The 16,910-nt window shown below is 39.5% G+C and overlaps 1 protein-coding gene across 41 annotated transcripts in view; it reads right to left on the minus strand.

The window, feature by feature from the left end:
* Window positions 1-12,701: 12,701 nt before the first annotated feature.
* The window catches only part of nrg2a (neuregulin 2a), a 194,218-nt gene continuing 190,009 nt past the window's right edge, over window positions 12,702-16,910 (minus strand). For 21 of the 41 annotated variants that reach the window (XM_068215752.2, XM_068215751.2, XM_068215753.2 and 18 more), the window contains 1 exon segment: window positions 13,133-14,268. In XM_068215752.2, coding sequence (XP_068071853.1) covers window positions 13,617-14,268 — 652 coding nt within the window. In that variant the 3' untranslated portion in view covers window positions 13,133-13,616. 41 annotated transcript variants of the gene reach the window in all.

Below are 16,910 nucleotides of genomic sequence, written 5' to 3' on the forward strand. Positions count from 1 at the left end.
CAATTCATTTCCATCTTCGGTATTCCAAAGGTCATTCAAAGTGATCAAGGAACGAACTTTACTTCAAAAATGTTCGCAGAGATTTTAAAGCAATTAGGAGTTAAACATCATCGTTCCAGTGCGCAGCATCCTCAGAGTCAAGGGGTGCTGGAGAGATTTCACCAAACACTGAAGTGTCTTTTGCGGGCGTATTGTGTCGAATTAAATCGCGACTGGGAAGAAGGGCTTCCGTGGCTGTTGTTAGCATCAAGGGAGGTCACGCAATCTAGTTTGGGCTTTAGCCCAAATGATTTAGTCTTCGGCCACAAAATTCGAGGTTTACTTTCTGTTCTCGGCGATCAGTTAAAAGGCAAACAACCACCACAAAGCTTACTTGAATATGTGAATGGGTTTAAAAGGCGCTTGATTTTAGCTGGTCAGGCAGCTAAAGAAAATTTGGAGAAGGCGCAGATTAAAATGAAAACTCTTTTTGATCGTCGGTCTGAGCAGCGCGTATTTAAACCGGGGGATCAGGTTTTGGCGTTGCTGTCACTAGTGAGCTCTCCGTTCTGCGCAAAGTTTGTGGGACCGTATACTGTAGTGCGTGCATTGTCTGATCTTAATTATGAAATTGCAACTCCAGACAGAAAGAAAAAAACTCAAATTTGCCATGTAAATCTGCTGAAACCGTTTTTCTCCCGAGATTGTCAAGCTGATATCAAATCCTCCGGGGTGATCAGTCCGGCGATTGAGGCGCTGGGACAGTCCTCCGCGGGAGACCGGGAGGGGGGTAAGTTTTTAGATGATGCTGTAGTGCCACCTCGATTAAAAAATTCTGAGACTTTGAAAGAGTTGGAGGATGTGTTGTCTCATCTAACTGTTGTGCAGCGAGCGGAGCTGTCACATTTGATCCGAGAGTTTCCATCATTATTTGGGGATGTTCCATTACAAACACATCTCATAGAGCATGATGTGGGTGACGCTTCACGAAAACGCCAGCGTTTTTATCGTGTCCCTTTTGATAAATGCATTAAATTAGAATCCGAGATTCAGCACATGCTCAAGAATAACATTGCAAAACTGTTGTGTTCGAGTTGGGCATCACCGTGGTTACCTTGTCACGTGCCCCTGTGGAGGAGTGAGGCGGTATTTTTGGTCTCCCACTGATGTCACTGACCTACTCCTGTATGTATGTTATTATTTGATTTAATTTGATGTGGGATTATTTTTTAGGGGGGTGTGTTAGGACTGCGTTGTTTTGTTTGTTTGATTTTGATTCCAGATTGGGGGCGTGCCTTCAGCGCACCTGATGCTGGTCAGCGCCCTTATTTAAACCCCGGCAGAGAGTTTGTCGGGGCCGCTGTCCATTCACTTGGCAGTTGGCCAGAGCCGCGCTCCTATTTGGCCTTTATGCTTTCTTTCGCATCCATACACTATCACTGACAACATTTACAGCATCCATACATTTGCATTTCACACTGATTGAACATACTGATACTGATATTTTGATTATATAATTTAAATTGAGCTAAATAAATATTCTTTTTGATCATACTTCTCCTTGTCGTCTCCCTTATTATGTTACATCCTTGAGCCAGGTGTAACAGTGTATCATCAAGTACTCTGAGGAGGGCTGTTTCAGTGCTATGAGCCATTTTAAACCCAGACTGAAAAATTTCAGTGATACAGTTGCTTTTTAAAAAAGATTGCAGTTGATCGAGTACAATTTTTTCTAAAATCTTAGAGCAGAATGGTAAGACAGAGATAGGGCGAACATTATTCAGAATAGAGGGATCCAGTGAAGGCTTTTTGAGAAGCGGAGTGACAGTGGCCATTTTTAGTTCATTGGGAAAAGAGCCAGTAGAGAGGCACTTATTGAAAAAGGAAGTCAAGCCTGGGCCGACAGGGTTAATGATTTGTTTTAGAAATTTAGGGTGGATGATCAACAAGAGCAGATTTTTGTCCTTAAAATGGATATTTTTGTCAGTAAAATGTCTCAAAAAGCTTTCACATAGAGCATTTGAAGCAACAGGCATTTATTGAGCAGCTGGATTTACAACAGAGTGTATAACTGAGAACAGAGCTTTAGGTGTAGAGTGATTTTTCACAATGAGATCAGTAAAGTAAGAAGCCTTGGCTGATTTTGCAGCTGACTGATAAGCTGAGTCTTTTAGCATCACATCAGAAATTTGCAATTTACCCTTTATCTATTTCCGCTCGGCCTTTCTACAGGCTTGGTGGAGCAGAAGAGTGTTTGAGTTGTGCCATAAAGCAGATTTGCGTTTTTTTATATGAGGCTTAAATGGGGCAGTAACATCTAAAACGCTCAGCCATGCCGAGTTTAGGAGACTGAGATGTTTGTCAGCATCCAGGTCACCCAATGGTAGATCCAAAGAATGATGACAGCATGTTTCCAAAAAACACTGATTAAAATTGACCCCAAATGTAGGAGAATATTAACGAGACAGTTTTACATTAACATTAGTGGATGAGGGGAGAGTAGGAAGAGACATGGAAAATAAAATTGGCTTATGATCAGAAACCATTAAGTCAGAAAACTCTATCAGAGACCACAAGCCAGTGAGAAAGAACAAGGTCTAGGGTATGGCCTAAAACAACCAGACTAAAAGAGTCAATAAGGTCAAGCAACTCCTTAGAAAAAGGGTTTGCCTGACAGCTAACATGAATGTTAAAATCACCCACTAATAAAAAACGATCATATTTCATTGCAATATTTCCAATGAATTCTGTGAATTGCTGTATAAAGTCCGAAGCTGATTGAGGAGGACGATAACACACAGCTAATAGTATAGGACGTTCCAGTCAAGATGCAAACGTTGTACTTCAAAGCTGGTAAATGTATCTACTGAAACGGACAGGCAACGGTCTAAAAAATTCTTCTGGTTTAAAACTGATTTTTTTTAAGCTGCGTCACGCTGATTAGATCCCTGCGTGTATTCCAGCATGTAGACTGGATGTCTGTACCTGGGAGTGCATTATGATGCATTATGAGTGTGCAGCATTAATTCATGAGTAAGACTTGGTTCAAACCAATCAGCGAGCTCTACTGTGCATGCGGTGCAACTTTATTAATATGCATGATAGCTTCGAAGAATGTTTTTACCTGTTACAGTGTTCAGAAGGCAGAGAGACGCCACGTTGCGTTGCCAAGCAGGAGAAGAAAAATTGTTTGGAGATACGGGTTTGCTTTTATTTTCCCTCTATGAGAGCACAACTTGACTCACGTGTGGATTACAGTGCACGTGTCATGCGACAGAAATACATGTCTAAGGAACATTATTTTCCTGAGAGCTATCGCATCTGGAAATGGTGAAATTCGGATTTGCTGCTCGTCTCCTTTTAATAGAGACACGGATTCAGTTGGTGTTGATTGTCCTGTTTCTACAGATTTAGTAAGTAAGCGATCAGCGGTGTTTGTTTGTTTATTCAAAGACAAAGTTAGTTCGTAACGTCAGCAATACTCTTTCAGTGTTTAAAGACAGACCCTAGTCAAAATGATTTCTAAGTTACTGAGTTTAGAGTACGTTAATATCACTACAATATTATAGACTGAAAAATCTGCTGTAAATACTGCTCTCCGAGTGTAAACATGTAAACACCGCAATCAAACTATTACCGTTGTGTACAATTTTCACCTCATGTTGTGACAGAAATACCACACACTGCTTTCTGACGCTACCTACTGAGTGCATCTAAGTTACCGAGAAGTCCTCGAATCAAATATATATATATATTTTTGTCATGAGGGGCATGCATGAAATGTTCCTGATTGAAAGTGCCAAACTGCAGTTAAAGTAAAAACAGTTAAAAAATTGGCAAATAATTACTGATGACCATGTAAACACAGTCACTGTCTTTCTCCCCTGTGTCTCTGTGAAAATCAGCGTGTGCCCAAACCGAAAGTCCTATTTTTATGCACCTTCTCTCTTTCCTTCCTCCGACACCCCCCCTAAACAGAGCTGGACACACCCACACCCTGACATTTTAAAACTAGAGGTTTGAAAACACCCTGCTAAAAGAGAGAGGGTTTCGTGGCCTTTTAAGTAAGATTGAATTCACAATAATGAGAATATTGTAAAATATATATATATATATATATATATATATATATATATATATATATATATATATATATGCTTTACAATACTAAACTACTTGAATTTCTCCACATATGTGATGGCTAGATATTTAATGTAATGTAATGTGTATACTTGTATATCACTTTTATTGTGCATGGCCATACACCCAAAGCCATTCACAATCGTGAGGAGGTTCTCTCCACACTACCACCAGTATTCAGCATCCATTTGGATGATGCGACGGCGGCCACAGGAAAACCAGTGCTCTCACCGCACACCAGCTATATGTGGAGAGACAGTAATAGAGCCAGTTCGGTGGATGAGGATGATCGGGAGCCCATGATGGGTAATGGAATGAATTTGGCAAGGACACCAGGGTTACACCTCTACTCTTTATGAGAAATGCCATGGGGTTTTTAATAACCACTGACAGTCAGGACCTCAGTTTATCTCATCCGAAAGACGGTACCCACTGATAATATGGTGTCCCCTTCACTTTTACTAGGTTGAGCGCCCCCTGCTGGCCTCACTAATACCACTTTCAACAGCAACCTAGTTTTCCCATGTGGTCTCCCATCCACAGATAACATACTCAGTCTGTTTTACGGCATTTAGGTACATAATCAAGCAAGTAATTGCCTCTTAAAATTGTAAGCATGAAATTTAAAACAGGTAGGCCGCAGTCCACCTACAATTAAGTTACCATAGCCTGGTGTGTTCGTTGGCAGCTACTCAGCAACATAGTGAGGCATATGTTTCATGTTTAGGCATGTCAGGATTGACCAGAGACTGCAGAAACACATAAAACTGAGAGCTGATCAGGGTCATGGAGGCGAAAGCGAAGTGTTGGCGATGATGAGCCCCAGATGAATGTCTTGGAAATGTCTTACAAGACACAAAGAATCACTGCTTGTACACTAAAGCTCAGATGTGTGCAGCTGGAAACCACTCTGACCTTGTTCTTCAGCCTCCTCGCTCTGTTTGTTCATGCCATAATGTCACACTCACAAGGTTATAATAATCCGTAAAGCCCTGGAAGATTCACAGACATGGGCAAGTATTAACCATTGTGTACATCCATAACATTTCTCGTGCATTCATGTTAATAAAGTCTACAAAAGCATTTTAAATCTACTATTAAATGTACAATTTTATTACTTTACATTTACTGTATTTCTTCTAAACTAAAGTCAATTTCCTGTAAGCATTGTGGATTTATGATTCACCATAATTAATATAGTCAATTATGATTCACAGCAAGAGAGTTGTTTATGAATGCAATTTAAACACGTTCAAAAACTGGGAACGATGAGTTGTCATTAATCTATTCATCTCTATATTATGTGACATACGGAACACTGAGTGATTTCTAAAGGTAACAGTAAATGATGATAATCCACATTAGAAGAGGAAAGGCAAGACAAAAGACATTTCAAAGCATTTGTGTGAAAACAAACCTGGGCAGAAAAGTGATAGAGAAAACATAAAAGTTCTTATTGTTTTCTATTGAGATATACATAAGGTATTTACTGCAAGTTAATCTGCAATATATGCTGGAATTAGGTGACGGCATCAAATGTTTTTGTTGCAACAAGCTTTTATCACGATTTACAATATTATTGACATAGATATTGAGATAGGCTGCAAAGAAGAATTACATTTGTATATGACAATTCGTGTAACAAACCTGTAATTACCATAAGTTGAAATGACAATAGCAATTGAACTGAAAAAAAGATTTCTGCAAATTTGTTGAAAACAATTTGTGTTGAATTTAAAAAAAATTTAATTTGGTGATGTTCAACTTAATTTGTTTAAATTCAGGCCAAATAATTTGTTTACAACTAACTTAACGTTATTTTTTTAGTAAATCCAAGGAATCCTCTTTAAATCCTTTTTTTTTTTCAGTGTCTTTGCACCTAAAGGCAGCTTGAAAACCAGAAGTGTCTGACAATGCATTGAATTTCGGAGGTAGGAAATAATATCCACCTTATCTTACTTTAAAAGCAAGGTAAATATTGGATGCTTATCAGAAATGTACCGTGCCTTTAGGGCAAGAATTATATCATGTATTGTGTTTATTAACATGTATTTTCAGCTAAGCAAAAAAAGTAAACCGCTTTAATAAAAGACATGAAAGAAACCTTAATCATTTGCAATAAACTCAGTAAACAGTCAGTTTCCATAATAATAAACGTGTTTTAGTTTTAGTAAGCATTTTAGTTTTTAAACCAATGGCGAGTTTCTGACGAAAATGCTAGTTTGTAGTTTCCTCAGCAAAAAAATTCCCACAAAAATAACACATATTACCTCACATGACGTGAAGCTTAAAGGGCCATGAAACTGCCTTGATTCAACAGGGTTTTTTCACACCTCTACGTTGGAAAAAGTCAGGAAAGTGGGCGTGTCCAGGTCTGTTTAGGGGGTAGTGTCTGAGGAGGGAAACAGTCAAGGTCTGTAAAAATTTGCATAAAAATGTGAGTGTCGGTTTGGGCATGTGCTGTTTTTCACAGAGGCAAAACAAACACAGACTCAGAGGAGAAAGACAGTGACTGTGTGTACATGGACATCAGTAATCAAATTATTTGCCAAATTATTAAATAGTGGACTTTAAATGCGGTGTGGTACTTTAATTGAGGTATTTCATTTATGCCCTCGTGACAAACGAGATATTTGATTCGCGGAATTGCTGGAAGCGTGTATCTTTTATTCAATATTTGTTACCGCAAGGCGAATGAGACAAAAAAACCTCCACATTTCTCGGTAACTTAGATGCACTCGGTAGGTAGCATCAGAAAGCCACTTGTGTTATTCCTGTTACAAAATGCGGCGAAAATCCTCCACGACGGCAAGTTTGGTAGTGGTGCTTACACGTTTACACTCGGGAGAGCAGCATTTACAGCAGCTTTTTCAGTCCATGATATTGTAGTGATATTAACGTACGGTAAACTCTATAAACTTAGAAATCATTTGACTAGGGTCCATCTTCCAACACTGAAAGAGTACAGCTGACGATACAAACTAACTTTCCCTCTGAATAAACAAACAAACACCACTGATCGCTTACTGAATCTGTAGAGACAGGACAAACAACACCAACTGAATTTGCGTCTTTATTAAAAGGAGACGAGCAGCAAATCCAGATTTCACCATTTCCAGATGAGAAAAGTTCTCGGGTAAACAATGTTCCTTAGACATGTGTTTCTGTCGAGCGTTGCGTGCACTATAATCCACACGTGAGTCCAGCTGCGCTCTCATAGAGGGAGAATGAAAAACAAAACCTCCACTGCAGCAAATTATAAAAGCAACACTGACGACCCGTGTCTCCAAACCATTCTTCTTCTCCCGCTAGGCAACGCAACGTGGCGTCTCTCTGCCGTCTGAACACTGTAACAGGTAAAAACAGTCTTCGAAGCTATCATGCATATTAATGAAGTTGCACCGCATACACAAAAGAGCACGCTGATTGGTTTGAACCAAGTCTTACTCATGAATAAATGCAGCACCTTCATAGACGTAATAAGGAACTCCCAGGTACAGACGTACAGTCTACGCACTGTAATACACGCTAAGATGTCATGGCCGTGACGCAGCTTCAAAAATTTTTTCAAACCGGAAGGACGGATTTGCTCGAATTAACGCATAAACAGCCCATTTTCACTTATTAGTGAAATATATGTGTCCTAATAGTGTTTTTAGCAGTGTGGAACACATAAACACATGTCAACAGCTCAAAAAATGTGTTTTGGTGTTTCGTGACCCTTCAAACTACAGGTAGCGCTTATGTATAAACATAAGTTCTAAGCAGCTTGTACTTAATTGTATTTGTTGTGTGAATTTCATAAAGTCTGTCAATGTTTTTGTTTAATTTATAGTTAGGTTAGAAACCATTAAAACAAGGTTTTACACTAAACAGTTAAGTTGGTATTTGTAGTAAAACTCCCGTAGCATAAAGGCTACACTACAAGAAATTTAATATTAATATTCGTAAAGGAAATATGCAAAAGAAAATAAATAATGAGCCAGAAATACATAGTTGAGTTGTCTAAAAATTAAATGAGTGCATCATACCAATAACACTGCTCAGATCAGGTATTAAGGGTCAGTTCACCAAAATAATTCTGCAGAGAAGAAACAGACAACAGGTCAGATATGGGCATGTGTCAAAATGATACCATGAAAGATTTATTTTCTCATATGAACAGATGTTTTCATTTTATTTTTACAATCTATGACAGTCAAGTGTGTTTGTCTCACTTTTCAATATCCTCTAGCATTTTCCAAGAATGGACATGGTGGGGAAGATTTCTTTTTTATTGCTGAATGTAAAAAAAAAGAAATAAAATAATAATAATACACATCCACTGACTCGAGGGGAAAAAAATCATCTGCTGCTTGTACCATGCACCCATCTAACCTTGACCACAAGGACATGCAGAAGTGAGGTGTTCAGACGTTTCAAGCGAGGAAACAAAAAGTATAAATAAACTGGCAGGACATAACCATCAAGAGGTTGAATAGCGATATCACATTAAACTAACTAGAGCATTTTGGCATTTCTCAAACGTACAAATAAGACCCAAAATGTAAAGGAAAAAAGGTAGGGTAACCAATTTCCACCCAAACTTCAAACAAAACATGTCTTCATTTCATATGTATAAAAAAAAATTATAGTTCATTTTGCTGTCATAATACAGCAACTCCATTTATCATTTGTATTTTTGTTTTATTTAAATTTTTTTTTTACCAAAATAGTCACAACTCATCTCTTCTTTTATGTAAGAAGTCCATAAAACATTAAGCGTGTCTAGTTTTAATCTTCCTCTTTTATTTGGTGTTGATTTCAGTAACCCAGTGGACTTCACCTCTCTTAACTTTCTATGAATTTCTCAACAATGAGGCAAGCTGATGCTGACTCTGGACGCTCTTTGTAGAAAGTGAAAAGTTAGAAACAGGTGATTTTAGCTCACTTTATCTAACGCTTATCCACACTAACTGGTTTTTAATGTGCGAGTGCATCCATCCGAACAGAGTCAGGCAGCACAGCTGTTTCTGGTTTCGTTTGGGCCCAACGAGTACTTTAATATAAACATGTAGTAACATATGACAAATAATGATAAACCGATGTCATAGCATTCATTATAAATTAATAATAACAATGAACTGCACTATTTGGTGTGTTTAACTGTGATATATTTTAAATAATTATAAAATACGTGGACACAACAAACAAAGTAACTGGAAACATCTTGGTTACGTGTGTAACCTTCATTCCCTGAAGGAGGATATGGAGACGCTGTGCTGCGACAACATTAGGGGATTCCGCTTTGTACAATCACATCTGAATAGTATGATGGGCCAAAGGTATTTTTAAGTGGAATTAACATGTAAGGCCACACTTGCATACATACAGGTATATAAGCCGCCAGCATGCAGGCACTTATTCAGGTTAGCGCTGAAGACCCGAGACAGCACTTAGCATTCAACTGGTGGTTCAGGTCATCAAGATGCCTCGGTTTCTTCCTCCAGGGAATTTGGGTTACATATGTAACTGAGACATTCTCTTTCAGTAGGTCACTGTGTGTTGTAAGGCATTAAGGGTCCCGATGGAAAGCTTCACAACCACTGAAATGGGTTACAAGTTTTGGGTACAACAACTGTAATCGCTTGCATACAAATAATACAACACTTCACTATCCCACGCCCCAAGACCTGATAGTCAATTATTATCAAGGGAATAAACTTAGTAGAAGAGCAAAAATTGAGCACATACCTCCAGGTTAGGGAGAATGGAGCAGCAAATGTGACTGATGAGTGGGTCAGGGCGAGTGCTAACTCCTGTCTGCCACATCAGTTTTGAGAAGGATGGGCGCTTCCTTTTTACCTTGATGAATATAAGTATAAATGGTATTATACACAGGAGGAGACTGGCAGGTAAAATCTTACAAATGTGTTTCCCCTCAGCATTTCCCCTCTGCTGACCTCTGAAGAAGAGAAAGATTTCCTAAAGCTCTAGGTGTGGTCCACTTACAACTGCAATGTACAAACAGGACAGCAATGTCAAGGCTGGGTCTCCTTTCTACAGAGGCCACTCTTCCAGGCTCACCCCCTGATTACAGAAGGGAGTGTTGGGAACCTTGGGTACATTAGCTGGTCATAGTCTGAAGATGATTCAACAGTCAGTTGGCCCAAATTCAAGGAACTTTTTGATAACTGGAAATGCCAGCAAGATCACTACCCTCTTGATGGAGGTGAGCATGGTCAGGAGTGCTGTCTTCAGGGACAGAATATTGCTTGACTCCCTCAAATGGCTCAAAGTCATTTCTATGCAGTCTTGCAAGGAAACTACAGGGAGATTCCAAGGGTACGAGAAGCAACCTAAAAGGGTTCAACTTCCTGGCACTCTCAGAAGCCTCATGATCATTTGTGGTTCCGGAGTGACCTGCCGGAGTGCCAACTGTCACAGTGAGCAGTGATGGCAGCAACATAGACCTTCAGGGTGGAGGATGGCAGCCTGCATTCTAAGTTCTCTTAAAGAAAGGAGTGCACAACACTGATCAGGCATCATCAAGTCTTCTCAACAAGAAAATCATCACTCAATGAACAATTACACTTTTGGGTGTAGGCTTAACTCTTGAGTATAGGTCTCAACCTCAATTCCTAGAGGGCCGCAGCTCTACACAGTTTTGCTCCAACCCCAATCAAACACAGCTGATCCAACAAGGTGTTCAAGTCTACTAGACACTACTAGATCAGCTGTGTTTGATTAAGGTTGGAGCAAAACTATGCAGAGCTGTGGCTCTCCAAGAATTGAGTTTGAGACCTCTGCTCTAGAGGAAGCTCTGACAGACGGTGTCTTCCACTACTGGTGGCAGGCCAATTAAGTCTTCCATGTCCGATCTAGGAGCCCAACATTGAGTTTCCATAGATCTGGACATGAGTGCCAAGTGCTGCACTGCTCTTGAGAAAGAAGGTCTTTCTTTAGGGGAATCAGCTAAGAAGGGGCTGTAATGTTTAGTTGAGCTGGAAGACAAAAGCCTGCCCACCGATGCTGCAATGGACATTTGATTCTCAGGAGTCCCAAAAGATAGGCTGGCCATGACTGTCTTCATAGTACAGTAAACCACCATATACAGAATCACACAGAATGAACAACATTTGAAATAGACATGTTGCTTTTCTTTGGAAATACTGCCATTTTGAACAGCTTGAAGTGCCACATAGGGTTTAGTATGGCCTAGCAAACCACCACAGAAGCACTAAGACAACAGTCATATACAGAAACTGACTGGTTCTGACTGGTGCAGTTGCAAGCTGAGCTGCATGCAATGCTTTAATTGCCCACACCTAACACCACCCCTAACCTTACTCATCACAGTAATGTCACTAGCATCCAGATACTATTGGGTTCTGAAGTGAAAATCTGAAAGAGTAGCTGTACATTGGCGACAAGTATACCGGTAGGTATACAGAAGTGACCTTGCTTGTTGATTTAACGCGCCAAATTGTAATGGCCCATTTTTAAACTATTAAAAACTGATTGGTATCCTACAGGGGTGTCCAAACTGGTGTCCTGCTGAGTTTAGCTACAACTTGCTTCAACACACCTGCCAAGAAGTTTCTATTATATCTAGTAAGAGCTTGATTAGCTGGTTCAGGTGTGTTTGATTAGGGTTGGAGCTAACCTCTCCAGGAACAAGTGTGGACACCTCTGGTCTCCTATGAGGACTCCCAAAATAATGCCCTAAACATAACTCATGGTGACCGTCTGAAAGGGAACAAACAGTCTTCACATTACACATAAAAATGAAATGCACTGGAACACAAGTTAAATATAAAGCTTGCATATATTGGCATTTTAATGACCCCTAATAATTTTCACAGCTATTTGTCTTGTCATTTGATACTGTGTGTATGTGATGAGTATGTTCTGCAGAGAAGCCTTTCAAGGTTGTTCACACAGGACACATTTATCCGACAGAACTGAAAAAAGCCCCAAAGTGTAAATATGAATAAGCGTATCCCACCCCTAGATTCACCTGATTGGTCCAATCTGCATGTCAGAGTTCAATTTGACAAGGTGTCTGAAAATGTGGCTTTCGTAAAGCGAAATATAAATAACTAAATAAATAATATATTGCCAAATAACATTTAAAATTTGTTTCTTTATACATAATACACATCATATTCCAAGGGTTAGGCTTGTATGATTGCAAATATCCTGGTCAAAAAAAAAAAAAAAAAAAAAAAAAAAAAAAAATATATATATATATATATATATATATATATATATATATATATATATATATATATATATATATATATATATATATATATATATATATATATATATATATTCATATAAATCTAGTAATAATGCATCCCATGTGAACACCCTTATCCTATCCAGGAGTACCAGGATCAAACGGTAGAGTGGATGCCTCTTTTAGCCTGGTGTCAGTCTGTCTTCAGTTCTGTGTTAGAGGAAGATGTGCGGTGGAGTGAGGTCCTGAGACGCTGTGAGGCCTTCCACTCCTCCTGTCTATCTGTCTGCTGGCCACTCTAACCGGATGGATGTGCTGATAATGAGGGTGACTCGACTGAGTGAAGGGAAATTGGGTTGAGAGTGGGAGAGACTATATGTTCTTTATTTCTTTGTTATCTGTCAAAAGCTATTAACTCTGACAGGCCAGTACGGCCCCCTCACATTTAACCCCCTTTGGAAAGAAAAGGCTCCCATGTGACAAACCTTACCCTGTAGGGATGCAAAGCAAGTCAAGGCGGTACATCTGTAAGACGACATCAGGTGCCCACATGCGTAACTCTAAACAACAGCAGCATATTTCTCAGAGCCACAGTCATTCCGAGGCCTCTCATTTGGTCGTTTACACACACACACACATACACGCGGGCACACGCACACACACACACCCACGTGCACACACACACCCATACAGACTTATTTTCCAAAACCCCAATTGCATTTGTCATCGATTTCCTGTTGGCAAAGCAACATGATCATAAAACATCTCAAATTCATGTAAACATACACCTTATGTTAGAGTGGTTTATATTGCATGATGGTGGGGGGAGGGGGTATGTCACAGTTCAAATGGGGGTCAGCTCCCAAAAAGAACACAACCTGGAAAGGAAATAAGGAAAAAAAAGGCCAAAAAGAGACAACAAAAGAGTAAACGAGTATAAAAAATGAGGCGTCCGTATAAGAAAGGCTACAAAAAACTCCACTGTCCCTCTGGCATCAGCATACAGCAAAAGGCACCACAATATTACTCTATTTTTTTTTTAAGTTGTGAAAAAGTTGGCACATATTTTTTATGCTGTAAATCAAAATGTACATATAAATAGAGTTTTCCCTATAAAAAAAGTCTTTGCTGTTAACTAGTAGACAACGTTTGCTAAAATGAAAATAAATATTTCATTTGTTTATAATATCTGTCAGTTATATAAAATAAAAATATTTCTTATAGGTGCATGTCTATAGTAGATCTTTTTTTTGTGGATAGTTTGGCGGTCTCTCTAGTGGGGTGCATTGTCCGGTTTGGATCGCGAGTGCGTCAGTCTGGTCTGTGTGTTGGCGCGAGACCCATGCCGCCCGCTCTGGGCGTGAGAAGTCCGCGTGTCAGGCACAGGCCTGTAGAGGGCAGAGGGCTCGGCGGCATTCATGTTCTGCATACTGAGGAAGGGCGTGCTCTCACCTTCCTCTTCTTCCGAGTCACTGTCAGACAAGCAGCTGCGTGAACCCAAGTCCCTGGACGGCTGGTAGCCGCGTGGCGCCACGTGGCCATTGAGCCTGGACCTGCGCCAGCGCCTACTGCTTCTCTTTGGTTGCTCCATCGAGGAGAGGTACTCCTGGGTGCTTTCATACTCATCCTCCTGAGCCAGCCGGTATGGGCTGGAGGGAAGGCTGCCCGTGCTGTCTCGTAGGTAGCTGCCGCGCTGCTGCTGCCGGTAGGGTTCGTGGCCACGTGCCTCATGCAGGGGCACCTGGTACCGCCGCAGCAGGGGCTGGTCCTCCTCTGGCGGGTAGGGAGCGTGGGCGGCAGGAGGCAGAGACATGGCGTGGCTGGCATTGGGAGACGTGATCTGGAAGGTAGGCACCTGCGGGGGCAGTGAGTAATGGAAGTCCACGGGAGACAGGCGAGCCGGCGTGGTCAGCGCTGACACATACCTGTGGTAAGAAAAGGACAGGGAGAGAGACAGACGGATAGACAGAAAGAGAGAGAGCAAGCCAGAACAAGGAAGGAGAAGGTTGTGTGGAACAGATATGCACATCAGTCAAACTTTTCAAGAACACATACTGCAAAAGGGGCCCACCACCAAAATGAAGTCAAATAAGGGAGTTCTTAATCTTTTTGGTCATGTTTTGACATTGTCACACTCCCACCAATTTGTCAGAATAGAACTATTTACTATTGGATCTTACAAAAGTGACATTAGTCTATTATTATTATTTATCCAGTGTCCTTTTTGTTCCTACAGTCCATCCAAGATTCAAGTAATTAATTAAATTAATAAATAATAAATAAATCCTTTTAAATCCCCTTGTAGTTTAATGCTATTCTGATTAAACTACTGAAGACACATGGACTGTTTTGATAATGTTTTTGGTACCTTTCTGGTCTTTGGCTTTTGTCTATGGAGCTGTTAGATTCCACCCAACATATCTTAATTTGAATTCTAAAGATGAACGTATTTTTTCAGAATGTATTAAAATTCTCAGTTTTATCAATTCTTAGCTTAGTTTTCAAGGTGCTCTAGGCTTGATTTTTTAAAATGCTAATGAAGAAGAGTGCTTGTGTGTTCGGCTGAGTCATGCAAGTGGTCAGATGTACTTGGATGTCAGCTTTTAAGCCACAAGATTCATGCAGATAATGCTCACTAAGAACACTCCTGTAACAAGCTTAAACCATTCCTAACTTTCATTTATTTTATTTTCAGCTTAGTCCCTTTATTTGCCTGGGGTCGCCACAGCAGAATGAACCGCCAACTTATACAGCATATGTTTTACGCAGCAGATACCCTTCCAGCTGCAACCCATCACTGGGGAATACTCACAAATAATTTTAGCTCAAACAATTCACCTGTTCATGTCTTTGGACTTGTGGGGAAAACCGGAGCACCAGGAGGAAACCCACATAAATGCGGGGAGAACATGCAAACTCGACACAAAAATACCAACTGACCTAGCCGAGGCTCTAACCAGCAACCTTCTTCCTGTAGGGTGACAGCACTACCTACTGCGCCACCGCGCCGCACATTCCTACCTTTATTAATGATTATTTTAGTTTTGAGTGGTATGTGTAAGGAACTGGACGCAAGCAGAGTACTGCTGTTTGTAATGCCTTCAGTGCTATCTTTTGTTAAAAACTAAGATTAGAATAAGTTTCAAAGAAAATCAAACTGCATTCTGAAAATCCTTGAATCGATGCCAAATCATTTCTCGAATTGATCTATCACCACAGCTCCATGCCTCCTTTTACATTAACAATACATCACTGCTAGGTATATCTTTAAATGTATGCAAACATTTTTGGCGTATGTGGGAGACCTCGAGGTTGAGAACCTGCTTCATAAATTCCCATGTTTATTGAAAACCTGGATTTTAATAACTGTTGAAAAAGTCATGAAATTAATTCAAACTTAAAAGCCTGCTCTCTAAGGCCAACAAAGTGTAACGTTAAAAATCCCTTCTCCGTTATGAACATCAGAAATTCAATGGCCTAGCGATGTGTCAGCAGCTCATTTTCCAGTGTTGTTGTCATGCAGTATTATATCAATTGACGCCCACCTTGCTATGGCACTAGAAAAATGTTAGTGTGCACACTAAGACATGGCGGCTGAAAGCTCAATAGCAAATGGCAGCAGATAAGCAAAAGTTACAAATGAGGCCAAGTCAAACCTCCCAGTCTAGGTTTATAAACCCCCAGATGGATTACAAGTCTAGCCTTCCTTGTAACGTAAATAATGCTAAACTTAATCATGTAGGTGGGTAATTTCCTTGGTAATTTCGTTTTACAAAGTATTGGCAATTTTGATACATAGCGATACTGAAATATCTGAAATAACACAATATTGCTTTTCCATATTCATTCATTCATTCATTCATTCATTCATTCATTCATTCATTCATTTCCCTTCGGTTTAGTCCCTTTATTCATCAAGGGTCCCCACTGCAGAATGAACTGCCGCTTTTTCATATAGTGAACTCCAAAAGAGAATTCACAAGGCTAATATGTAAAAATATCCTTCAATCTTTAAAACACAGTCACTTATTCTAAAGTGAAAATAAAACAGATTTGAGGGATTGTTTGAGGAATTGAGGAGAAAGTGGTAGCAGCTTAAACTTGTTCAAATCAAGTTAAATCTTATTAATACGAATGTTAATATTCATTAATCAACAACAAAAGACAAAGTCACAAATATCAAGCACTGTTTTCATTTTCATATTTATGTTATTAGTATTTTATTAATATATGTATATACGCTTCTTTAAATATTTATTTCAGTTATATTTTAATTGCATTATAATTATTGCATAATACTAAAATGTTTAGATAATTTGTGTACAATACAATTTGTAAAGTAATATCCCAATACTAATAGTTTTTCATGCATTATATGAGAGAACTGCTGTAGCTTTGCTTACCAAATAAGTGGTTCTTTTGATTGAATTTGCATTTTAAACCTTAAATAAATCTCTAATAGTCTATTTTAAAAGGATTTATTTACATTTTTATTCTCCAAAAAATATAAAAATATTTATTTATGTAAGCTTTTAGCTCATACTCTCAAAAACATTCAGTAGAAATC

Source organism: Danio rerio, chromosome 21, assembly GCF_049306965.1.
Source record: "Danio rerio strain Tuebingen ecotype United States chromosome 21, GRCz12tu, whole genome shotgun sequence".
In the NCBI taxonomy this organism is placed as follows: domain Eukaryota; kingdom Metazoa; phylum Chordata; class Actinopteri; order Cypriniformes; family Danionidae; genus Danio; species Danio rerio.